General features: G+C 38.2%; 1 protein-coding gene across 1 annotated transcript in view; it reads right to left on the minus strand.

Annotated features, from left to right (window-relative positions):
- Positions 1 to 4,660: 4,660 nt before the first annotated feature.
- MFSD4A (major facilitator superfamily domain containing 4A) overlaps positions 4,661 to 27,083 on the minus strand; it is a 43,515-nt gene continuing 21,092 nt past the window's right edge. The window contains exons 4-10 of the mRNA XM_083357484.1: positions 15,972 to 16,140; positions 13,156 to 13,271; positions 11,773 to 11,946; positions 10,370 to 10,517; positions 9,313 to 9,383; positions 8,091 to 8,211; positions 4,661 to 7,095 (exon numbers count right to left, since the gene is read on the minus strand). Coding sequence (XP_083213610.1) covers positions 7,034 to 7,095; positions 8,091 to 8,211; positions 9,313 to 9,383; positions 10,370 to 10,517; positions 11,773 to 11,946; positions 13,156 to 13,271; positions 15,972 to 16,140 — 861 coding nt within the window. The 3' untranslated portion in view covers positions 4,661 to 7,033. The remainder of the gene's footprint in view (positions 7,096 to 8,090; positions 8,212 to 9,312; positions 9,384 to 10,369; positions 10,518 to 11,772; positions 11,947 to 13,155; positions 13,272 to 15,971; positions 16,141 to 27,083) is intronic.

The following is a 27,083-nucleotide window of genomic DNA, read 5'->3' on the forward strand; positions in this document are numbered from 1 at the left end:
AAATAACCTGAATGATTGAAATAGTTGTTACCATATGAATGTATCTTTGCTTGAAGCAGCTTTAACATTTGCAAATTAAATCTTTTATCTAGTTTGCCATTCCATGTTGCTACTGCTTAAATTGAAGAAGTAAGCTTTTCTTTAGTTGAAGTGCCATCAAAGTTAAATTGGTTCGGCATCATTTATTTTCATGCTGTTGAAAGAGATCTGAATGGATTGGCTCAAAATAAGATTTCTGTGTAATGACAAACTTCCAAAGTTGTATAGTTTGTGCATTCTTCAGTGTGAGCGTTAATTTGGAATCATTTTACAGAGCTTTCTAGGAAAAACACCCTGTGGATCACACCAAAAATCTTACTAGTTCATGATCAGTCACATGCTACTAGGAAGGCCAAAAAGAGCTTGAAGGTAATGTAAGGATGAGGGGAGGAATTGGGAGGCAGGTCCACTAAATATGCCTCTTTGAGCTCTTGAAAGAAATGTGGAGTATAAATAGATTTCATTGCGGCTCTCAATTAATACTCGGTTATCCTTGTCCGGATTTCCTGCCCTAATTTTACTGTATTCCATTCCACAGCATTTTAAAGTCTGATATGGAACCAGTTCTTTTATATTACTTGTACACTACATTAATAACTGGAAAATTTATATCTTCACATCTGTTTTCTTTAAAAAAATAAAATCTGCCTTTAGTATGCTGTGAGTAATTAGAAGGGAAGAAGTAACAAAGTTTTCCAATAGATCCTTTAAGCTGCAATATTTTGTCTTTGGTAGTGCTTTAACTATAGTTGATATTTGGTCTCTCTCTCTCTCTGTTCAGCTGCACAGAATTTTAAATACTATAAATATTAGAATAAAAAAAATACTTGCTAAAGCTTGTATGGGAAAACCTCTTCTTCTAAATCCATGTAACATTTTTAATGCAGTTACCAAATGACCTTATGTACACATAGTAGTGTTGAGAGTATTTTTTTATATTGTCTGTATTCACAGTTGACATATTCATGCAAGTTGTAAGAATATACAGAAGAAATCTAGGTGGTGGAGGAGTGGAAGAAATTAGACTAAGCATTGATGTATATGTTGATATAACAAACATTTTTTAGGAATGAAAGCTGTGACAATTAAATATTATTAAAGAAATGGTTTCAATGCTTCACAAATACTTCTGCCAGAATGCTGATTAAGCTAGTACAGGGGTCGGCAACCTCGGCTCTTTTATGACTCGTGGACTTCAACTCCCAGAATTCCTGAGCCAGCATAGCTGGCTCAGGAATTCTGGGAGTTGAAGTCCACGAGTCATAAAAGAGCCGAGGTTGCCGACCCCTGAGCTAGTACATACACTGCAGCTGCAGATAGTAGACTTCTCTGCAAGGCATTAGTAAGCATGAAAGCTACTATGGAATCTCTGGCTTACATTGATGGTGAGCAGTATCAATTAAAGCTACTTTTGCTCAGTTTGCTCTGGTATTGCTAATGTTCCTCCAGTTCCCATTTTACTTAGCAACAAACACACACATATAGCACTTGGATTTTGTTCTTTTCTATTTCAATGGTTACTTTCCCAGAATAATGTCTGTTTTTGCCCAGCATATATATTGCAGACAAAAATTTTGGAGGTGCTAGCCCACTACGATGGCTAGTCCAGAAAGAATGAAAGTGGGTAAGCCCAGGTCCTTGAGCTTTTCCTTAGTGTAATTGCCTGTGGAAAAACCTTTGCAGGTTCATGTAGTCTTTGTGGGGCCCTTAAAGGATATAAAAGATCAGTTCTAGCTTCTCTTCCCTCATCCTATGCTCTTAAGTAAGTTCTTATGGGTTTGGGATGTGAGTGTTCTGCAATATCTGTGTTGGTTCATCTATGGACTGTTCTGCAATATCTGTGTTGGTACATCTATGGACTGGGTTGGAAATATTAAGGATTTCTTAATATTTGTCAGATATTCAGCCTTTTGCCACAAGAGTCAAGTGAATTTATCTAGGGAAATGAAGCTTCTTGTTCCTTTTTAAAAAAAATGAAAACCTAATATGTTTTCTATATTTAGTATATTGCCATTTTGTAAAATAATGTTAATATATAATAAAATTGCATGAATAGCCAAAGTTCTAAGTACATTTTCAGTGTTATTTTCTTGACTACAAACCTCTCTAGAGAAGGCATTTTTTGGGGAGACCTTCATAATCTTAAGGTGTTTATAAGAAAAGAGAAAAATCTGCATCTTCAGTAATACTTTTAATTACCAAATCTGATTCAGAGCTTGCAAGGTTACATTTTATAAGCACAGTTTGGAGGCCTAGTTGCTTTAAAAAATGATATATTAGCTACTGCACATCCCAACATAATGAAGTTGCTCCTTGAGAAATCAGGTCTTTTCCTGTTGCTTAGACTTTTTGCAAGGAAAAAGTTGTAGCAATTTTCTTTTTACAAGAGTTGGGGAAAGTGTAAAATATTTTCTTTAAGAACTGCTAGAGGGATTTGCTTGTTTAATAATGTGGGTTTGTTTTAAACATTGTAGTAAATCATGTTAATATGTATGTGCAAGAAAACTTACAGAACAATTGTATTTTTAAAAATAAATATTTTTTAACAAAAAATTATCTTGGAATATTATTTTCTTCCACTGTAGACAGACTGTGCCACTACTGTACAATTTATTTTAAAATATATTTTTAATATTTAAAAATATTTTGCTAGAAGTGATATAACCATTATCTAAATCTAATATGTTATAGTACAAATTTACAGCTTGCCTCTATGGTACTGTTCTTGCATTTGGATGTGATTAAATGACACATATTCATCATGGAGTACCCTATTGAAATCAGGCTTTGCACATTAAAATATTACTGTGGTGTTAGGATTCAGTTTGAAAGTCTTGCTTTACAGCAGGGGTGTCAAACTCAATTTCAGTGAGGGCCGCATCAGCATTGCGGTTGCCCTCATGGGGCCGGGTGGGCATGACCTACTGGGTGGGCGTGGCTAGAGTGCGTATGGCCTACTGGGTGGGCATGGCCAGCTCTACATCATTCGCATCAAGGGTGCCTATGGGGGCCTGGGCAGGAATGGGACAGATCTGAGGGTCTCTGGCAGAAGGAGGGTCTCTGGGCCAAGGCAGTGGGGGCCGTTCCCTCACTGTTTCCAGGATGGTTTCGCGGGCCACATGAAACCACTTCACGGGCCGGATCCGGCCCCCGGGCCTTGTGTTTGACATGTCTGCTTTACAGGAACAGAACAACCCCTTTGTAATAAGCTTTTCAGAGATATTTGCAGGTGATTATTTTTTTATGGATAGTGAAGATTGCCTGATCGAAGAAATAAGACCAGAGAAATAAGTGCAAAGAATGCCTTGTGACAGTGAAAAGCATTTGACCACCAAACCCAAAAATAACGCCCTTTTCCTATACCTGTCAGAGCTGGCTCTGAAGGTCTTGCTGAACGACAACAAGGAAGCAATCAAGCAAGGTGATTGTGTCTTTTGAAGTTTCCTTTTGGATTGTAGTGTGAAGTGATCTAGCACCAAGGGCTGGATATAGTCCCCTTTCACTAGATTGGGATTATTCCGTGCTACTTATATACCTTGCTTTTAAAGTGACTGAATCAAAATCCCTTCCTTCCTGTGTTTCTAACAGCCAATCAGTGCAGTGTTTCCTTTTCATATACCATATCTCAGTTATAGCAGGCTGCATATTTATTTCGCAGCCTCACACATGCAAGAAAGTCATTCAGGTGCTGAGTTCTCATTGTAGACTGCAGTATGTGCAGCAGTTTTGTCAATGCGGCAAATGCTTCAACAGGTGGTAGCTGATCAATTCCTGACTTTCGGAGGTGAAACTGATTTTTAAGATCCATTTCAGTCTGATTTCAGACCTGGTTATGGAAAAGAAAGTCGCCCTGTAGGATGACTTGGGAGCACAACATAGGGATTATGACCATATTATGTTTCTCTCTTAGGCATCTCAGTGGCTTTCAATACCACTGGCTGTGATATTCTTCTAGATAAACTGTCAAAGGTGGGATGCACACTGTACTAGAATGATTGCACGTTATTTGGCCATTTCCAGAAGGTGATGCTGTGGGATTTATTAAATGTATTAATATTAATAACTCTCAACAACTCTGGATGATTTTTGCCTCACTGCAGTTGGACCTTTGAATCTCTCAGAGCTCAGCTATGCTTTTTAATATCTACATCAGTGGTTCTCTATGCGAGCAGTTTTAAGATGTATGGATTTAAACTTCTGCTGGCTGGGGAATTCTGGGAGTTGAAGTCCACACATCTTAAAGTTGCTGAGGTTGAGAAATGCTGATCTACATGTGACTGCTGGGAGAGGGTGTCAGCTGAGGATATATCAGTCATCAATAAACAGATGACACTCAGCTCCACCTCTCCTTTTCATCTAACTAGGTGAGGTGCTTGGTGTTCTGAATTAGTGGTAGGGCAAGTAATGGACTAGGTGAGGACCAATAAACTGAGACTTAATATAGACAAGACAGAAATCCTATTTATGGGTGGCGGGTCTGTCCAGCCAAATGGTACCCTGCCTGTCCTAATGGGTGTCTTGCACTTCAGGTTATCTCTCATATGTATACCAGGCCTTAAAGTCCTCTCATGAGGCTCTCTAGGTCTCCTCCAATGGGCCTTTACAAGGGGGAGAACTTTTTCTGTGGTGGATACCAATTTATGGATCTTCTCCCAAGAAGGCTTGACTGGCACCCATATATACATCATTCTGGTTCCAGGTGAAGATGTTTTTGTTTTCCAAGGCTCCTTAATTGTTTTTTAATTCTATTTTTTGAATTATCTTCGTACAGCTTTGGTGTTTTTGTTTTTATGTTATTTGATTTTATTTACATATTTTTATTCAAATTATATTTTTAGTATAAACCATCCAGAGAGCTTTGGCCTTTGAGCAGTCTAGAAAAAAGAATAAATAAAGCAATAACTCAGGTTTTCAGGTTGATAATCTAGATACAGCATGGCCAGTTTGATGCAGGCTTGCTAATTAAAGTTTATAATTTTAAAGATAACAAGAGCTTAATTCTGGATCTCTTGTACTGCAAACTTTGAAATAACTCTGTCAAGCAATTTGAAGAATATTGCTTGCTAAATGTCTCTTAGGGACCTGCAAAGCATTTTGAATGATACTTCCTCAAATTTGGAACACCTGTTTTCCAGATGCTACATTGTTTTGAAATGCAACATAATATTTTGCCTAGTTATAGTGTCTTTTATAAGTTGATAAATTGATAAAAGACTCTCCAAAGCAAAGATAGTTAATAACAGTTTTTTCACATTTTTTTTGCCTTAGGCTGCATCTACAAGAAACATTTTTGTTGCAGATTGTTTTACTCAGAGTTCACACAATATGTTGATCCATACTTTGCTTAATGTGGGTTATAGAATAAATCACAATTGGTTGCATTTATATACTAAACCATCTCTTACAAACCACAATCTCTGGATTTGAGCTGCAATCAAAATAAACTCATTTATAAATACAATAAAAATAAACCGATTTATAAATGCAAATCAAGCAAACAACATGACTGAAGGTTAAAATTTTCAATCCTCGTTTGTATTTTGGTATGAGCTACATTTGGCTATTAAGTGATAGATTGGATGCTGTGCTCCAGCAAGTAGGTGGGCAAACTTAAATTTATTCTTAATTTTAATATACTACCTGTATAATTAATTTTTCACTCTCACATATTAAAAATAGCTTGCAGACAATACAGTATGGAGACCTTACTTTTGTGGCAGCAGAAGCTTCTATCTTCATCAGCTTCAGCTTTGCATAATGCCAGAATTTTCACACATGAAATTGATGCTAATATTAACCTTCTGGTCTAGAAATCTAAAAATCTAGAAATGGGCAATTAGAAAAGTTTACAGTCATCTGAATATATAAACTTGAGTACACGTGCTCTGTAATAAGGACAGTGTATTTTAAGGTTTAAACAATATGGAAATCAAAGATGAGGGTGCATAACCCATGCAACATAGCAATCTGAAAGCCACATTGCAATACAAATTTAGTATATACAATTTTGAAATGAGAAGTGCAACAAGCCTCTTAGAAAAAATAGCTTAAGTAATGTTGCTGGGTTCCATCTTGGTCACTTCACAAGTTCATGCAACAATACCATATTTAACATTCCTTCATATATACATACAGATGTATACCCCTGGCACAGCATTTGCAATTCCTACCTATCCCATTACCTTCATTTGAGCCGGTCATGAGAATAGTCACCACTTATTTAGTACTTCTCAAGTTCTCTTCCTGGAAGGCACCTATTATACAATATTGCACAATTGCAAGAGACAAAACATTTGAATTCATGTATTTAAAAAAAATTAATACTTCAGGACTTGGGCTTTTCTGACAAATTAAGTAGCCCATCTGGCTTATACCATTTAGTAGGCTAATGTTAAAAGGCCAGCTTATACTGATTCAATCGAGCTTAACCCACCTTTACTTGAATTGTATACTATATTATCTAGTGTCTAAGGCTTTTCACCACCAGAACATAGTAAAATCCCATCTGGGGACAGACAAAACTTGAATACTTCAAGCTGGGTGGCAATTTCATAACAACATATTTATTGTGGCTTTGTATACCACCAAGGGTAAAGATTTTTAAAATTTTCCTGCAACGAAGAGTTTGCAGCATACATAATTAAGAAGGGTGCTTTCCAAAACTTCCTACATATAAAATACTAGTATATCCCTATCCCCACCCCGTTTCCTGTCAGCAAGGTCTGTAAGATGACAGTAGTACATTTTTCTTCAACTGTGCTTTTGAATGGACTTTAATTGATCATATATCAAAAGTTTGGCCTCTTTTGCATTCTGCAGATTGTCCCTCGGACTTTGTTGTTATGACCATTCCCTTCTAACCATAAATGGGAATGAACTGTAATCAAGGAGTTCAGTTGTAGAAAAATCAGGTAGTTTCAAATCAGGCTTTGATAATAAATCTTTCAGCTGAAATGACCGTGTGCTTGATCCAGGGAAGAACTTGCTGTTTTATTTAGCTCTGATAAAGTCCATGTTCGCCTATTGTTGGCTGCTTGTCAGGTGATACATCCATATCTACAAAACAACATTTTGAAGCTGTCATTTAAAATAAAGTTTCAAGTTTCCTTCACCGGCTGTTTTTTAAAAAAAAATCATTAAAATACCACATACTTTCTCCCCCTACTTGCTTTCTGAAGTAATATTATTACTGGCTTACAACATGCAATGAGTGTGGATGAAGACTTGTACTTCTAGCTGGTGCTCTTCTCCAAAACGTGTATTCTACATTACTCCTTTATATATGTACTGGTACCCAGCATATCTCATGACGTAGAACCAAGTCTTGCATACAGCTGACTTGTAAATGGGACAGTTTACATGGATTCATGACTACCAAGGTAAACCTCCTCACTAAAGTGCACAGCAGTAGCAGGATTCATTTCTGTGTTTCTTGGCTTGAAAAATTGTGCACGTAACACTTCTTGATCGTAATATTAATAATTAAAAATAATTCTGACAGCATTTAATACAAGATTCTGTGGGAAATCCTGCCTTTCTATAGGATGCTGGACTACTAATCCTCCAACGTAGGCCATGCTGGATTGTGCAGCCTGGGAATGGAAGGCCACAGGTTCCTTTTCCTTGATGTATAATATCAGATTCCTTATTTCCATGCTTAATTAATTCTTCAAGGGAAATGGTGTCAACTGTAATTTGAAAATGTACTGTGCCAGAGGTTTTAATCTCTAAACGCAGTAAAGAAAACTACTGATTATTTAGTGTTTATAGACCTTTTTCCACCCACTTTCTTGGCTTCATTTTCCATGGTCTCCTTGTCCAATAAGAAGGAAGGTAAAGGGATATGTGGTTGCTTGGGCATTCAGTCCAATCCAAGCAGGAAAGGGGGAAAGGAAGCAGATGTAAAATAAATGCTTCCTTGATTTTTTTTTATAAAATTCAGAGTTTTCCCTGTCTGTTCTGCAGGAACATACACCCTCTTCCACCTGGCCTGCCTTCCTTTCTTTTCAGAAATGCTGCTGGTGGTTGGGGGAACAAGCTGGCAGTCTCACCTGATTGGGATTGAGGGTGAATCCTGTGGAAAAATAGAAGGAAGACGTAGAAAGTGAAGGCCAAAGCTCCAAAGATGGTTCCACACACCAGGAAACTATAGCTTCCTTGATCATGAATGATCTGACAGAAAGAAAACAAGGTGTTTTAGATTTTGAAGCTTTGGATACTGTCTTAAAAACTAATGAGCACAACCTATTGTCTGGCAGGAAGAATAACGTTAAAGTGCTCCAGAATTTGCTGACTGAGGTTATGCAGACTTCATTTCCCTACTGAAGAAGTTTGTGCCAGACTGTCTGACCTTCAGGAAAGTAGCAAATGCCATCTGCTTCCCCAGGGTTTCTACCTGCCAGACATTAGTGTGTTTCCACACTATGTTTGTGTGTGCATGGGAAGACTTGCAATTCAAGGAATGCCAAAAGCTCAGAAGCAACATGATTACATGAAGAAATCCTTTTTCCATTTCTTCAGTTTGAACATCAGAGTATCTTTATGTTTCAATCTATTAGCAGATCACAGTTTAGTGGAAATGTGTACACTTTGCAACATATGATTACTGCTGGCCAGTCTTTCCATATGTTAGAAATATGTCTTGTAGAATTTTGCTAGCTTTCTTTGCACCCCTTCTCTACAAATTGCTACCTATGCTAGAGCAGGGGTCTCCAACCCCCGGTCCGTGGACCAGCACCGGGCCGTGGCATACCAGTAACTGGGCTGCGCAAAAAAGTGAAGCCCCATCCGCTGGATGCAGGCAGCACATGAAACCACTCCTCTGGTCCACAGAAAAATCTTTCTCCACAGAACTGGTCCCTGGTGCCCAAACGGTCGGGGGCCTCTGTGCTAGAGCAGAGATCTCCAACCTTTGGGCTCCAGGGACTGGTTCTGTGTAGAAAGATTTTTCTGTCCACAGAGCGGGGTTGGGGACCCCTATGCTAGAGGACACATTAGTGGTCCAGAATATGCTTGCGTGCCCCAAATCCCATGTAGTTTCCAGCATTTTATTTATATAAAAGACTCATATGGGGCATCTCCATGTAAGGCTTTTCAGATACCTTTTCTGAAATTCAGTTGGTGCAGACACTACTAAGCTAGCTGAACTAGCAGTTTTGGTATAAAATTTCAATTTCCTCTTCAGTGGTTGCAATTTTATCTTTATTTTCTGGGAGGCAGTTAGATGTTAATTTACATCCAGTAGGGTGTCATTTTGATATCTAATGTACTTACCGACCCTACCAGCAACTGCAGAACCATCTCCCCAATTCCTGCTCCTGTCACCAATACAGTAGTGGCACAGCCTGGAATTAAAAAGTTGGTATCTGTTTTAATTATGCAGATAATATAAGACTGTAATGTATGGCTGGGACATTCAGATGCAAATGGTAAAAATTAATCTGTAATATAAATGACTTGTCAAGAATGCCACCTGTCTTGTGCCAAGGCCCAAGATAAATGTTCAGTTTTAACGTGCTCCCATCAAAGCAAATGAGGAAGAAAAAAGCATCAGGATTTGTGGTTTATTCACTCTGGAAGAAAAAAAATTAATTCCTTGAGACCTGTTCTGTGTCCTTTCACTTTCAGCATTTACCCAATAATGTGGCAGCATCTAGCTGATCTTTGCTGATTTTTTTTAAAAAAAAAAACTTTAGGAGGTGTGGTCCTAGTTGTATTGCAATGGAAATGATTACAAAATATCAGGGCAATAGAGAAGACTGGGAAGTTGAAAAAATATCCCAGAGGAAGGAACAAGAAACTACTTCCATTTGGTTTCCAAGAAAATGACATGGACATGTCAATGAAATCATCAGGAGTTGAATTCAACTCCGCTAATATATTACGTTATTTTATACAATAATATTATATTGTATATACTGTACAATATTGTACAGTATTTAACAATTTGTGCAATCAAATCTGGGGCAAGGCAAATAATACCCAGAATGGAAGAAATAAGGTATGACAAACAAAACAAATCATTTCAAAGCATTCTCTCTTAGAAAGGCTGGCAGAATATCAGGAATTTATTTGCACAAAATGAGAGCTCTATGAGAGTGAGATAGGCAGAATCCCCATTACTGACTAATTTAGCATCACTCAGCAAGATCTGAGCCAATGTAAATCAATCTTCCTTTCGGCTATTTTGGCACAATGATGGTTCAAGTGACTCTAGAAGATACCAAGTCATTAATGGGCTCCTGCCACGGGTCCTACCAGCTGCTTTCCTGAAATGGCATTCTCCAACTACTAATTTTCTAGCAAAAGAAAACACAGGGAGAGACTTTACCTTTGTACTGGAGAATGTCCTCAGTGTAGGCCAGCACACTGGGGAATGTGCTGCTGAGGAAGAGGCCAAGAGAGGCAGTCCCCACAAAGAGGAAAACCACACTGGTAGAAAAAATTAGGAGCAGGAAGAAGGTTATAAGCACTCCAACCTGCAATGACATTAAATGGGAAAGTGGAGGAATCAAGATAGTCAAACTCATCTGTGAAATAAGGAGCAGCAATTATAAAAATACATCACAAAGAAAATAATAAGTACCGCTACAAATTCTGAAATCAGCGTCTAAAGTGGTAAGAGAAGGTGAGACAGCCTGGGGAGGACTCAAGAGAGGAATCAGTCTGGAGTCATTATGTTCCCCCTTGAATTCTACTAACTCTTTATCTAGTGCCAAATTACCGCTGACCATTAGATGTTTGTGTATAGGCTTGATCAATAAATCTTCTTAACTGGAGCTTAATGTATGGTCCCGGTTCTTCATGCCTGACAAAAATGTTCCAAGAATCTTTGCTTGATACCATTTCAGATTCTGCAGGAAATGTTCAGGAGAGAGAGAAGGGTTGCCCCTGATTGACTAACATGGCCTCTCATTGCTCTCTTACTTCAGCTTTGATACCTTGCCACCTGCAGCAAAGAACCATAAACATACCGAAGTGGAGTCAACATTTTGAGTGGTTGCTGCTATTTTACTCCAGGGTTTTGCTACTGTATTGTCTGTTGTGTAGTTTTCTTAACATGTACTGTACGTGGTTAATGCCATTGTTTTGTTTTTACTTAATTTACCTCAGAGTAGTATTTTTCAGAGTTAGGAAAAAGTATGGAACCTGCCACACAGAAAGAAAGGTAGGATACATGGCTACAGGAAAATTGGTAAAAATGTCTCCTTATAGTGCAACCTTCCTCTATAGGAGAGATCCTTTATTCTTCCACGAATAATGGATCATTTGTTGAAAGACACTTCTGGATCTGAATGATCGGAATCATAATTAGCAATTGCTTTATAGTTGCACTTTGTCTCAATCTACACTATATATTACACTGAATTAGAACAAGAGAAGCGTTTTGTTTTATTCTGTCTAAAACAAATATTTTTAGGAAAAGAATACAATAATACTATTAATTACAGCATTTTTTTTAAAAAAAGAACTGGCATAGCAACTCCAAAAGAACTTCTGGAATTGAAAAAAAAATGTATAAAAAGATTCCTTTGTTGGAAATCCCAAATTTAACATTAGACCTATGGTTCATACGAGTCCCTGAAGGGAAAGTATATTAATCTATCCCCAGCACTCGCCAACATGATGTCCTCCAGACGTATTGAGAAACATTCTACTTATATATCATGACAATTAACACAAAAAAATTTCACAAAGTTTTTTATTCTCTGGGTGCACAAGATTTGGCCATACCACATTGATGAAAACCATGGTTGCTGGCTTCATTCTGTAGGAGACAGGAATGGAAATGAGTCTGCCCAGTGTGATGAATCCCCAGAAGAGACTGGGCAGGTAGCCAGCCCTCTTGTGTCCCACTGAGAGTGGCTCCTCTACTGCATAGCTGTATACAAAGCCAGAGTATTCGCCCTGAAGAGAGGAAAACATGCTTCATTTTATTTGCACTCTTTTTGCATTAAGCAATGACTACAGCATTCATCTTTTATTCACTCGGATGATTTTTAGCCATATATAATTAAAGTTCTGTATACCAGAGTTAGGAACACGGTGGCTCAGTGGGTTAGGACGCTGAGCTTGTCGATCAGAAGATCGGCAGTTTGGCAGGTCAAATCCCGAGTGCCGCGTAACAGAGTGAGCGCCTGTTACTCGTCCCAGCTTCTGCCAACCTAGCAGTTCGAAAGCACGTAAAAAATGCAAGTAGAAAAATAGGGACCACTACGGTGGGAAGGTAACAGCGTTCCGTGCACCTTTGGTGTCTGGTCATGCCAGCCACATGACCACGGAGACGTCCTCGGACAAGCGCTGGCTCTTCGGCTTTGAAACGGAGATGAGCACCGGCCCCTAGAGTCAGAAATGACTAGCAAGCATGTGCGGGGGAACCTTTACCTTTACTTATACCAGAGTTCCTTAACCTTCCTGGCCTTGTGGACCGATAGGGAGAGGGAATGGTTCCTTCAGAGTGGCCAGCAAGCATGCACGCGCACAAAGCTCCATTTGCACAGGCAGCGTGCATGCTGTTCATGCAAGTGGGGATATGCGTGTGTGCACATTCTTGCCTGCCAGAGGTTGGGGACCCCTGCTCTAGACAATATATAAAAGCATTAAAATCCTTTAAACCAAAGGATAGAATTTAAAAAGGTCATTTTTAAATCTATTGCACATTTTTTTAAAAAATTCCCACAATCACTTAACTTGTGCTTGTGCTTGTTAGAATAAGGTATTAGTTGCCAGCCACACAATAAAAGGAGGGGAGAAATACACATTTTTAAAAAAATGTAAGGAGCTGGGTAAAAATGTATTCTGCCCTTGCTTGGAGCCAAAGAATTTTACCAAGAGAGCAACAGCCAACAATCAGCAAACTTGCAGGGAACCCCCCCCCCAGATTAAATGTTTATGGATTTTGGAACATGTGAACATTTTAAGTCAGCTGCAGAGAGCACACCTGAAACAAAATTAAATTATCTACATGTAGTTCCTCAGCATCTCTGTGAGCCTCCCTCAATTTTCCATTCTCCAACTGGACAAGCCCCAATCTCTGAAGCAGCTTGATTAGACTTGGGAAAGCTATTCTTGTAGGACAGATGCGGGCCTGATATTTTCTTTGTCACTTGCCCTTACCAAGATCCCATCTGTCATAAAAAGGAGAAGAGCTCCAGTCACGTGGACACCAAAGTAAGAGCAAGGAAGTCCTCTGAAATTCTTGCTTTGGCAGCATCCAAACAGGTCATCATGCCCTGGGGAAAGAAAACAATGCCGTGTAAAAATATTGATTAAATTATTAGTATGGCCAGCCACTTTCTAAACATGAGTTGAACATAACTCACATTGAGGATTTAAACAACTCTCATTTTGATAAGTTTATATTTATGCATTTATAATTTTGATTTCTTTGGGTGCCCATTCCAAACAATTCTGGTTGTCTATTCCTAGTATATTAAAAAAAAGGAAGACAGGTAATAATTTCTGTGTCACATAGTTTGTTGGTTTTAAAGCATAATATTGGTGTTAAAGGAGTGTATGATATCATTCTTCCCTCACCAAACTCTGCTGAAATTTGTAATTATTACAAAGAAAGGACTAACCAAGATAAAAGATTATACCAAAAAGATATAAATTTTAAAATGAAAAAAATCCTTATCTACAAAAGATGTCCAGGTGTGTTAGATACAATGCTAATGATTCCTAGTCAAATTAGTCAATAGATTGTGATAAGGAGCCATGTACACTATCTGAAGAGTATCAGCAAGAGAAAGGTAGAATAAAGGTAGAGCTATGGTTAGAACGCAGTATTACAGGCTAATTCTGCCAACTGCCAGCAGTTCGATTCTCACTGGGTCAAGGTTGTCTCAGCCTTCCATCCTTCCGAGATCAGTAAAATGAGGACCCAGATTGTCGGGGGTAATATGTAAACCACTTAGAGAGGGCTGTAAAGCACTGGGAAGCGGCATATAAGTGTAAGTGCTATTGCTATTGCTATAATGTAAATTCTTTTCCTAGTTGAGAGATGGATAAATGTTTTGCACTGAAGGTTGTTTTCTCTCATGATTAACCCTCGGAGCCTCATGCCAGCAATAGATGGAGACTCACTCAAATATGGCTTCCTTTGTCAAGGAGTTGGGTTTTCTAGGAAAAAATATTATTTTTTTGTTAAAACTGAAACCAATGAGAAGCTCTTTTTTCACCATCTTAGTTACAGAACAAGGGGTGTGCTTTTCTTGGAGGAGATAGCTGGATCTTTCTTCCTCAATTCTAATATTCCAGCACTCATTCAAATTATACTTTTTGCTAGAGTTGAAGAAAGTCGCCCACTGGGAAAGATGCAACAAACAAACTCTCAGAGAGAGGAGGAAATGATGAGAAACAGTTAAGGAGTCTACAGTATATGTCACTAGACTAGTCCTTCATTTAATCCCCAAGATTTTCAGATCCTATGTATTCTCATTAAAGTGTAACTATGGATGTGAAGCATTAGATCTGAATGAAACAAAAGGTATAATCATGTGACAAAATAATTTGTAGAATCAATTCAGGAGCACTGTAGCTCTGTTGGAAACCTTCCAAGAAGCAGTGATTCAGTTAACAGAGGTTTGTTTGATCCAATAAGACTTATTATTTTATGTTGCTTCTAAAAGCTGTCTTGCACCCATGGTTTGTGCTTCTCAGGCTAATGTCACCATTTCTTCATCTGTCCTTACCTAAGGCATATTGGCAGGTATTGCAGTTAACTGTATGGCTTAATGAGGTCTACTTAAAGTCACCGTAAAATGCAAGTGCATACTCCTAAAGTTCTTAAGGTGTAAGCTGATAGATGTTGCTGCCAAGCTTTCAACTAAATAAAGCAATACAGCTTTAGAACACATACAGAAACTGCTTCCTATTAGAAGTAACCTTCTAGGCATGTATTGATTGCTTTTCATCTTCAGACTATACACTGTGAAGTAATTGCCTTTTTTATTAATGAGACTTATTGCAGCACAGGGATATAGTTACTTTTGGCTAGAAAAAAATGGCTTCTTTATTAGGAGACCAAAGTGAATATGGGGCTTCATTTCCGACTGACAAAAGAGTTTTTTTGTGGACAAATACAAATGACTGTGCTAAATGCAGTCCACAAGGCAATCTATTGCAATTATATTAACTATGAACTAAATAAATGACACTGAAGAACCTGCCCCAGGAATTCATAATCTGCTAAGCTAATATTAACAGATATTAAAGACAAACATCTTAATTATATTCTGGTATTAACCCATTTGGATTGCTCTGACTTCCTCTTGATACATATTATAATTCTGGAAATCAGTCTAGAACTATACAGAGGAATATGAAAAGGGAATTATGAAATTTGCAACTCAGAACACTTCTGCTGATTTTTTTTTTTTTGAAATCTGCCTCATTAACAACCTTCGGTAATTCTGATGTCCATGTCCATTTCAGAAGAAGAAAAAAGACCATTTTGGAATTTCAGGTATTTATTGAAAATTCATGCCAGCAACTCAATATGGAGATTTTTCTATTGGAAATCAACATACTATGGTTCCCACAATAAGCCAAAGGCTATCTTTATATAGCATGTTATCTTATGCTTATCTTAATATAATGTATTCAATTAACCCAATTTTCTAGTTCATACTACTCACTGAAGAAGACATAAGAGAAGCTGTGCCTGAATAACATCCTAAGAGAAAGTATACGTACTTAATTTGATTCCATGCATTGTGCGTACACAGCTATTATATGATTTGTTGAGTTTTGGCTGATTCTGTTGTAAGAACTGTGGCCAATTCAGGCTGATACAATAAACCATGATTTAATAAGTCTGGTTTAACATTATGTATAAGCTCCAGACCTTCATAGAACAGCACATCACGCTCTCTTGGTTTTGCCAAGATAATGGAAGTAAAATACACCAAAACTGGAATAATCGCTCTCACCTATTTCTAGTTGGATTTTTGATGAGGAAGTAGAAGAGTCATCTTTGTCATTTATCCGTGTTTCCATTGCCAATTCATCTGCAGGTAACAATGGAGGACTGCCAGGGGGACAACATGGCACAAGCCTTTCCTTGTACAGCAAAAAGAATACTGCAATGGGGACAGGCAGCTAGAAAGCAATAGAAAGGAAAAAGGGCAGTTAGCCAGCCGACCTATGTTGTACTATATCCATAGTATATAGGTTGTATGTTAGTTCTTCCACTGAAAGAGGCTGATCCAGTTTTTTCCTCAGAAAACTCTTTGATGTTACTTGTGTGTATAGCACCACCTTTTCCCGACATATACTAAGAGGAAGGGCACAGGTAGCATAATTACATACAAAGAAGCATAGCCTTCCTGCCTTTAAATCGGTGTGTGGAAGCAAAAATGTTTGCAACTGTGGGTTCTGCTGGCAAGAATATTCAAAAAGTTGTCCTTTACGAAGTTTATTTTGCTACATTTTATAAAGAGTTAAAAAAGGAACAGGTTCCACTAGAACACATGGTGTAAGATAGCAACACATTTTTAATTTATTTAATTCAATTTGGATGTTACCCAATTCCAAGTAACGGTAGCTTGGGGCAGCTAACAGCATAAGCATTATAAAAATGGTCGAATATAAACTTTAGTCAAAGCAATTGAAAAATAACTACAAAACCAGCCAACCAGCCAACTAGAAAGCTATCTAACCACAAAGCAAACATAAAATATCACAAAGAGGATAGTTCCACCCACGCTATCCCAAGACCTGAATAAATTGTCTGGTCTTTAAGAACGTCATCAGGGCAGGGACCATACAGATCTCAGGAGGGAACTCATTCCAGAGGATATACTTTCTGATTGCCAAAAGATGACACTATTCAAACAAGAAGACCTGAAGCACATCCACTTGGTTAGCTCTTACCAGCTAGGCAGGTAACAGAGTTTGGTGGTTCCTTGGATAACCAGGCTCCATGCCATGTAAAGCTTATAGGTTACAATCAGCATCTTTTTTTTAAAATTCCATTTATATCCCACCCTTCTCCGAAGACTCAGGGCGGCTTACAAGCTTAGCAGTAGCCTTCATTCATCTTGAATCATACTTGGAAGCATACTGGCAGTCATTACACTTGCAGAGCAGAGGTGTCACATAGTAAGACATGTCCATTACTGCCTGAGCTGCTGCATCCTGGAACAGTTGAAGGTTCTGAATAGTATTCAAGAGCAAACCCATGTAGAATGTGTAGTCATAGTCAAGCTGCAAAGTGACAGGGAGTGAGTAACTGGCTGGAAGACTAACTGATCCAAGAAAGGGTGAAGTGGTACATGAAATGGAGCTGTGTAAAAGCCTTCTCATGGTCTTCTACAGCTCTATGGCATAAGATGGGCATATGTATAGTGCAAAAAAATACACCTGAACTTCAGCTGATCAATAGACGAGATGCATTATAGCCATTATGATTAACATGCTTGGCTCTCCAAATGACAAGCTGTAACATTCAACCCAACGATGACATATGACATGTTTTTTTTTTTTTTAGAAAACCTTCGCCCATAGGTTTTTTCTCACTTAAATCACAACAGATTATTGGGGGCAATTAAGCTGACTTTGTAATAATGCCGCTTGGGGGGTGTATGAAAGCCCTAATAAGCAGGCATATACATATAATGAAGGCTACTGCTAAGCTTGTAAGCCGCCCTGAGTCTTCGGAGAAGGGCGGGATTTAAATGGAATTAAAATAAAATAAAAATAAAATAAACATGCATTTTAAACTAAAAGTACTTCTCTGCCAACTGAAGAAACAAAGTGCTTTTTTCATTCTGCCAGCAGGCGGCAGGCCAGGACCACAAATCCTAGCAATTTTGGTACCGCAATGAAAATAGCTCAGCATTCTACATCAACACAACGGCTTATATTTAAAGAGTACAACTAAATTGTGCACTCTATCTGGACAGGCATTGTCTAAAGATCAGACATGGATCCCAGAAAGTTCCTGATGACACTTCATCACTAGTGCTTTGCACTGTTGCATTCAGATAGATAAAAACATCCCCCCTCATAGCCTTCTGCCACAATACAAAATGATTTTAAATGCACACTGATTTTGCTAAGCCTATTTTGTGCATTGGCAGAGTAGAAGCTGTATCTGAAAGTAATTAAGTAATGCTAATTGAAGCTATCTTTTCCCTCTCCCATCTGATTGATGGTGACTGCTAGAACATTCATAATTAATGGGTGATTGTCCTGAGATTGTTTTATTTTCTGTCTGTGACTTAAGAGAGCTGTAATTTCACATTTCCTGATTTTTGTTGGCTCACAGAATTATTTCAAGGTATTCTCTCCCTGCCTGCTCCCCTCTCCTCAACTGAATTCATTTAAGAGGTCTCTATTGTTCATAGAACAATAGAAACAAGAACAGCTAGTTCAGCCCCATGGAAGAAAAACATTTTCCCTTAATAGTTAGAATCCTTCCGGAGGTCAGGACCAGTTTGCGCTAATGGCAAATTTGCTATGAAAGTGAGAACAGCAAAAACAGATCATTTGAACAATGCCAAGCCATAAAATATTGGGCAAACACTCTATGTTACGTGTTGGACTATTCCTATATGATTGGAATAACAGTACACTTGCAGATGGATGTAAGGATGAATGACAGCAGTGATTCAGTATATGTGAAACGTACAAAACTGAGTAAGGCCAGTCCATGTAGCTATTATCTTTGCCACAACCTGGAAGGAGCTTGCCAAATAAGATTAACATGGCATATAAAATGACTTAGAGCAAGTGCCAGATAGCAATGAGGATTATCTGAATCATGAATTATGTACAAGAACTCATAACAATCCAAAATCAAATGACTGGAACGGTGTTATGGATATCTGATGTTATATATTCCCCTACATTGACAAAATCAGGCAAATTGTCTTGGTAAAGTGCAGCATTTTGCTAAGCTGGGACAAACCTGTGTCCTTTTCAAGGAGAAGAAATAGCTCACAGGAACAAAGAATCAGATCTTTGCAATAGCTTTTCTTCAAACATATTAAATAAACAGCACTGACTTGAGATATTTCACCAGCAAATTTTCCCTGTCCTCAAATCCACAGTTCCTTCTCATTTCTGGTGGAGTGATGTGAAGTAATATACATCTTCATCGCTGCCATCATAATTCATGTCATAAGTTTCCATCAGATTGGAAAGACCAAGAATTGCCTGTCTTTTCAGTCTGAAGCCAATACTACTAGAAGTTATGGGAATGAAAGTATCTTATTATAAGCCTCAAAATTTCTTGGAGCTGCCAGTTTAAGGAAGCTCTGATTCTGTTCTACTTATTTCTAATCTCTTTTTGCAGATCAATTACCCGGGCCTCAACATTCTCAATAATATTCCAACCTTACAGAAAGTTATTGAGGGAAGGATACAAGTAGCCCTTGCTTACTGACCAGTTGCTTAGTGAGTGTTCAAAATTGCAACAGACTTCCCCAAAGTTACTTACAACTGATTTTCGAAGTTCCAATGGCAACACACACATCCTGTAGCCATGTGATTGCATTTTGGGCACTTGGCAATCAGCTCTCATTTGCAACCATTTGTGTCATCTCCCAGTCACATGACCACAATTTTTGGCAGTTTTTTTTCTAGTTTCCAGTGTTTATCTCCAATTTCTGGCAAAAAACACCAATTAAACAGATTTTGTTGAATGACCATGGTGTTTTCTTAATGACCAGAGTGTTTGCTTATCGACTGTGGCATTTGCTTACTGACCGCCGGAAAAGCAGTTGTAAAATTGGGCATGGTCACATGGTAACCCGCTCATCATGACTTATGAGCATAATTCCTGGCTCACTTATGGTCGTAAGTTGAGGACCATTTGTACATATAGTAAGGCTCAACAATGTAAACTGGGAATAAATAAATAAACCCATAAGAAGGAATTACAATAAGAAACTTATTTTTGGTGTTTCCATTTCTTTCTTTCCAAGGTTTGATTTTTAATTTGGTTCATTTCCTTATTGCCCCATCCCCTTGCTGGGAACATCTGACAATAGTGATATTATTAAGTGATATTAAGATGTTTTTTCTCCATCATACCTCCAAGAATGCACTCCTGTTACTTTTCTCTGATTGTTTCCTTATTAACATACCTTTGTACTTATCTATAATCTATGAGGTCAGTCTTTGCAACAAAACTGTTTTGATGTAGGAGAGGAAAAAAATAGCCTGAGGTCAACCAGAGTCTCCCATGAAACAAGAGACTGGAATTAAGATTGCTAGGCTTAACACTCTATATCATGTAGAAACTTTCATTATTTAAGCAAAGTAACTAAGTACATTTTTCAACTTTGACATGATACATCCCCATTGAACAGCTCCCAGAGACACTGGGAGGCATTTGCTGCACATTGCAAGTGAAAAGACATAATTATTTCAAAAACCTAGGTGCTGCATAAGTTGTAGTTTCTAATTGCTTCTGAAAGGTAGCCTTAGAATCTGTTACAAGAATCTAAATAAGAGGGAATTAAGACAATTGCTATAGCTAGATCTTCCTCTTTCAGAAAAGTTACTGGACAGCCATTTGTCTGAAATGGTATAGGGTTTCTTGCCTGAGCAGGGGGTTGGACTAGATGACCTCCAAGGTTCCTTCCAACTTTATATTATTATTATTATTATTATTATTATTATTATTGTTGTTGTTGTTGTTGTTGTTGTTGTTGTTGTTGTTGTTGTTGGTTACCATACCAGGAAAAGTGCCACTTGACTTTGAACAGAAACAAAAAAGAAATCTCTGAATATTTTAAGGGATGGCACTTTTTTTGGAGACATCATCTTGTCCTGTCACTGAATTTGCTCTTCCTATACTGCAGTGAAATTCGTCTGCCTCCATCTAAGTATTCTACAACTGTTCAATTCTCTTCTTCCTCTGAATTTTGCTTATTTTTCGCCTTTAATTCTTTTAACAGTTAAATGGTGCTGATCAGCCAATTTGGCTTCTATTGCTAGTTCATCTGCCAAGATACATATGGCCAGAGCCAAGGCACTTTATTGCAGGATCTCACAATTTGCTTTTAGAGTGATATAGGTAATCTGGCTCTGTTGCTGAATAACAAACCATAGTACTGGACTCACCAGCCTACCAGAAGGCAAAACAAACAGTACATTCAGATTCATTTTTATTTTATGTTTCACTAATGCTCTGTCTACAAGGCTAATGTTTTTGCACCCATGTAGCATAAATAAAGAATGCAAACAATGGAGTCCCCTATTTTCCCAGCAGAGATAAACTGAAAGTCAACTCCCATCAACCTCCAGACACCATAAATCCAACAAAGCTGAGGAGACTGGGAAAGCTGTTAAATGCCTTCACAGCAGAGAGTCTACTTCAAAGAAGCCTTCCCCCTCCCCTGTGGATGTGGTGGATTGTTACAACATTCCACATAACAAATAGTATTATCTTATATGACCTACCATGGTCTGAGCTAGTTTTTCAAATCAGATCAAGTTAATAGCGAACAAATAAGCAGCTTTTGCTTCACAAACAGCTTAGGTGTTATTACTCCTCTGGCCAGTGAGCAGGGGCACTGATATCAAAATTTCTGTTACTGATAACTAGTTCACCCATCTATCTCAAGGTAATGGTTCTTGATCCACATTTATACATGGTAATATCATTCGACCCATTAAGAAGCTGTGTAATTAACTTAAGAAAACATCCCTATGGTTAGTTTTCAATCAATTCATTAGAAGAAACCTTATCTTGTCAAGATTCTTCCCCAGCCTTATTCCACTGCTTTTAAGAAAAATCTGCCGAAGAGGAAATTTTAGCAGATGAAGTTCCATTCCATCCCGATTCAACCCCATGGAAATTGCAAAGTCGCGTGGTTGAACGGAGAGGTGGACACTTGAGCTGGGTAGTATTTCTTTATTGAGTCAGAAATGAAGCTGGAGCAAAGGGGTTACCTGGCGTCTCTTATACCTGCCCAGGTGAATGGTGACCAATGGATTTAAATCCTGGCTTCCCGCCAGAGCTGACCATGCCCTGGGGCTGTCAACGACTTGCTCTATTCAGGCTTTCCTGCCAAAAGCGGTTATAGCCTGGAGCTGTCCAGCCCCCTGCTGTGCTGACATTTCCGTGTATGCTTTAAAGGCATACGCTACAGAAATAGTCAGGGAACTATTGAAAGAATGTACCGAGGACCAATCAAAAGGCTTAAATCTGAAAAGTCTGTTTAGTGCTCTACCTCTGTAGGAGGACCTGGATCCAATCCATCACATAATCTGACTCCTTTTCTTTTTTTTTTCTGTATGTGCAATAGTGTGTTTCTTTAAACTGAAGTTCAGAGTTGCGTGCTAACATTTCTCACAGAAGATACCCTGCCCATTTTTTCTATCACCGAAGAAATAAAATTTAGGACAAACTGCAGCTAATGCTAGAAGATCACAAAGAAACCAAGGAGTAATATTTAAGGATATGATGGGGTGGATGAAGGAGCAAGAATCTGATCGCAGTAACAACCCAATGGGAAAAGGTGTATTTAAGTGAAACAGACCCCTTCACAATAAGCTTTCGATTGTGGCAGGGTAATATACCTCTACAGGGATGCGGTGGCTCACTGGGTTAGGACGCTGAGCTTGTCAATGAGAAGGTTGGCAGTTTGGCGGGTCGAATCCTGAGTGCCGCGTAACAGAGTGAGCGCCTGTTACTCGTCCCAGCTTCTGCCAACCTAGCAGTTCGAAAGCATGTAAAAATGCAAGTAGAAAAATAGGGACCACTATGGTGGGAAGGTAACAGCGTTCCGTGCGTCTTTGGCATCTAGTCATGCCAACCACATGACCACGGAGACGTCCTCGGGCAAGCACTGGCTCTTTGGCTTTGAAATGGAGATGAGCACTGCCCCCTAGAGTTGGAAACGACTAGCACGCATGTGCGGGGGAAGCTTTACCTTTACCTACTATACGTCTTCCACCACAGATGGGGAAAGATGAGAAATTTATAATGTTCCTAATATTGCTAATAAACATTTCTCAGCATCCCTTATTATTGCTGATGCCTGCTAGCAGTGCTGGGCTTTTAGCCAAGCTGGATGATGCTTGGTTGCAAATGCTTACCCTAAAAGGAGATTGAGGAAGGAATGCTAGAAATCTTCTGGCATTATGTGAACTTTTTAGGGAATCTTTTGGAACTCTTTTGGTATTTTATATCCCAGAATTCAAGATCAATTCATCTAATGACCTTAGGCCATAGGCATCACTTAATACACAAAAACATTTAAGGCACATGTCCAATTTTAGGACTATTGCTAGAAGATTTTCTATCAGAAAAAAGACCACCCACACAAATCACTTCAAGGTTAGCATAGTTAGCAGCTGTCACTATTTCCCACTTCATTCTTTTATGGCAGGCATGTCAAACTGCCGGCCCGTAGGTGGATGCATCATGACGAAACTGCACCCTCCCCATTGCCGGCAATGGAGGAAAAGTCATGATACGTCGCACAATGTCATGTGACATTGCGAGTTTGACATGCCTGTTTTATGGTCTCCCTTACTCAAGAATGATGGATAATAGAAACCACATAGTATAAAAACCTTGTCCCTTTTAAACAGTGCTAGAATTATAATTTTCTCTAACCAAACTCATTGGGTAGCTCCAAGCCAATTTAATAATACTTTTTGACCATTATTATAGGAGCCCTAGTGGTGCAGTGGTGCAGTATTGCAGGCAAATTCAACCCAGATTCTGTAGTTTGATCCTGACCAGGTCAAAGTTGACTCAGCCTTCCATCCTTCTGAGGTTGGTAAAATGAGGACCCAGATTTTTTTGGGGGGTGGGGGAAATATGCAAATAATGCTTACACTGTAAACAGTCTAAAGAATGTTGTAATGCACCAGGGGGCGGTATATAAGCCGAAATGCTATTACAATTATTGTTACTTCTCTTGAAATTCCAGGTATGGAAGAGAAATTACATGACCCTTCATATGCTGTTGGATGTTTCAATCAACATGGTCACTGATCGGGAATGATAAAAATTGTAGCATCTGGAGTTCTCCACCTCTACTTCTTCTGCTCAAAAGAATGATCCTCTTAAAAGAAATACTGTGAATAAATGCTGAAATATGTAACAGTTATCCACTAGAACAATTTGTGGTCCCCAGCACATCACTGAACCACACTCCCAAGAAGATCAAGCCAATTATGAAGAATGGCCTCCAAGCTGCCCATCCTTTCTTGTTGACCAACTATTCAAAATAGCTGAATGTGATTTATTGTGTTACATTATAGGCCCTGGATTGCAAAAGGGTTGCTCTGCCTTACATGCTGCCCCCACTAATTCCTCAGTATTTGGTCTTTCATCTTTGAATCCTGAAATATCTATAGCATTTCTCTGATTTAAAAAAAAGTACATAAACCACATATTTTATATTTATTTTGTGCCTATGTGTAAGTATCATCCAATACAGGTGTCCCTCATACCAATCCCACATATTTTTTTACACATTACAGAATTTCAGACTGCATTCTCACACCCTGCCCACTCTATCACCATATTGTTTAATTTGCAAAAAACAAAGACAAAAAAAACCCCAAAACACTTTTCCTTTTGACAAAGAATATTCATTTCTTATGTTCTAACAGCTCCATATGTTTGCTCATCTACATCATATTTGGCATGTAAAGTACATTTATCTTATATTTCCCAAGAGAGGCAGAAAATAGAAGCTATGCCACCCACCCAAGTGCTGGAAAACTTTACAGAGGCTGTGAAGTGCTAAAAATTGTGCAAGCACATTGCAGGTTTAAGATTTGCATTATCAAAGCAGAGAATCATAACAAGCTATTCCCTCCAGTAACAGGTCTTATGAGACTGTCACCCAGGAGAAGTGAAGAGTTTTCTAACTAATAGCTATTTTTGCCTCTTTTAAAACTAAGAAGCCAACGAGTACATTTAAAAAAAAAAGCTTTTCTCAACATAAGACCTCTTCAACTCAATGATGCCCATGACATGGTTATGCAGATGTCAGCTTCACTATGTGCACAGCCCAGATTTTGGCCCTCAAGTGGTCTCCTGCTTCCCATGGACTCCACTGAGTCACACTGTTTAGTTTCCTATTCTCAGGAAGCAGGCACAGCAGAGAAACTGGCAGACAAAAAAAGTCAGTCAGCTACAAGTGAAAATTAGAAAGGATTTTTGTCAATATTTGTTTGTCTACAACTTCTCTTCCCCCATTTAGCAAAGTGGCAGTCATTTCCCAAATCTCATTCTAAACACTGGTTTAGAATACATGTAGTTCTTGACTTGCAAACAGTTTGTTTAGGGACCGTTCAAAGTTACAATGACACTGAAAAAAGTGACTTATGACCTTCTTTCACATTTACGATCATTTCAGCATCCCCACAGTCACATAATCAAAATTCAGTTGCTTGGCAACTGGTTCATGTTTATGAGGGTTGCATTGTCCCGAGATCATGTGATCACCTTTTGCGACCTTCTGACAAGCAAAGTCAATGGGGTAGCCAGATTCACTTAACAACCTGTTGCTATTGCTAAGCACATTGATTTGTGCTTCTTAGATTGTAAGCCGCCCTGAGTCTTCGGAGAAGGGCGGGATATAAATGGGATTAAAAGAAACAAAAAACCTTGTTACTAACTTAACCCTGCAATGATTCACTTAATAACTGTGGCAAGAAAGGTTGTAAAATGGGGCAAAAGTCACTTAACAAATGTCTCAGTTAACAAAAGAAATTTTGGCTCAATTATTGTTGTAAGTCGAGGACTACCTGCATAACAATTTACCAAGTATATAACATGGATGAGATTATAACGTGCTCAAACATGAAACTCATCACTCCTACAACATTTGACCTTTCTTTAAATTCCCATTTCTGCCAAAAGTCTTTGCTGTACCTAACTAGAAAGACTTATAACAATTTGGGACAATATTCTAATAAATTTAGGAAATGACTCAGTATAAAAAAAATGTTTTATCACATCTGCTAGACCTGTTAAAAAAAACCCAATAGTATTGGAAAGATATACATTATACAATGCCGAAAAAACTCTGGGATTTAAATTTGAAATGAAGCCACAACTTTTTTTTTACTACCTATAATCTTAGAAAACAATCACCATAATTTAATGAAATATATGCTTACAGCAGCGAAAACAAATCTCGCCCCATGCAGAAGAAGCACACAGTTCCAACACTATCTGACTAGAAATTTAGATTTGGAGAATGTGAAGTAATGGCAAAACTAACAGTATATATTCATAACTGAGGTTTAACCAAATTTAAGCAGGGATGGTTTCCCTGTATTCAAAATATTTCACAGCGTGGCAAATACAAACCCTTACAGTCTGGCTTCCCAGAGTACCTAAATATGTACAAGCGCAGTAAATCAGCAGATGGATAAAAAGGGAAAAGTTAAAAATTCAACAGTTATTTTCCTTTTCCTTTTTTTGGTATTTTAATTGTTGTTAAATTTGCTTATTTATTCTCTCCCTTTAGTAATATTTAAAACTAAAGTTACGATTGTAATGATACCACGATGATTTTAACAATAAGTAGTCAGCTCAGGAACGCAGGTTTTGCTATATAACAAATATTTTGAGGCAATCAGCAGCACTTTTTTTTCTAATGTTATATTCAGTTTTGGTTGAAAAAAGTCAAATAACGTTATCCTTCTAAAACTGACATCCTAACTTGTAATTAATATTGATAGAATATGTCTTTTTACTTTATTTTTACATTCTCAGTAATCTAACCAATAGAGTATCAATAATCCTACGTAAGTATCATTGTACTGAAACAATACAATGTATTAAGAATTACAAAATATATTAATAAAAGATAAATCACACCCACACACACCCCAAACCCCTCCAATTTGGGACAATATCAAAAGTCCCACTATCTTAATTATTGGAGTTTAACCTGTGTGTTACCATAACAGTAGAGTCTGTGACCATTAAATTTTTTCTTATTTACATTTATTTATTCAGCACAACATGCTTGCAGTCAGGGAAATTTAATTCTTTTCTCTCCTTTCAAGTTTCCTGACAACCCTGCCCTCACCACCCTCCCATAGGAAAACAA

Source organism: Vipera ursinii (genome assembly GCF_947247035.1).
Source record: "Vipera ursinii genome assembly, chromosome: 3".
Lineage (NCBI taxonomy): Eukaryota > Metazoa > Chordata > Lepidosauria > Squamata > Viperidae > Vipera > Vipera ursinii.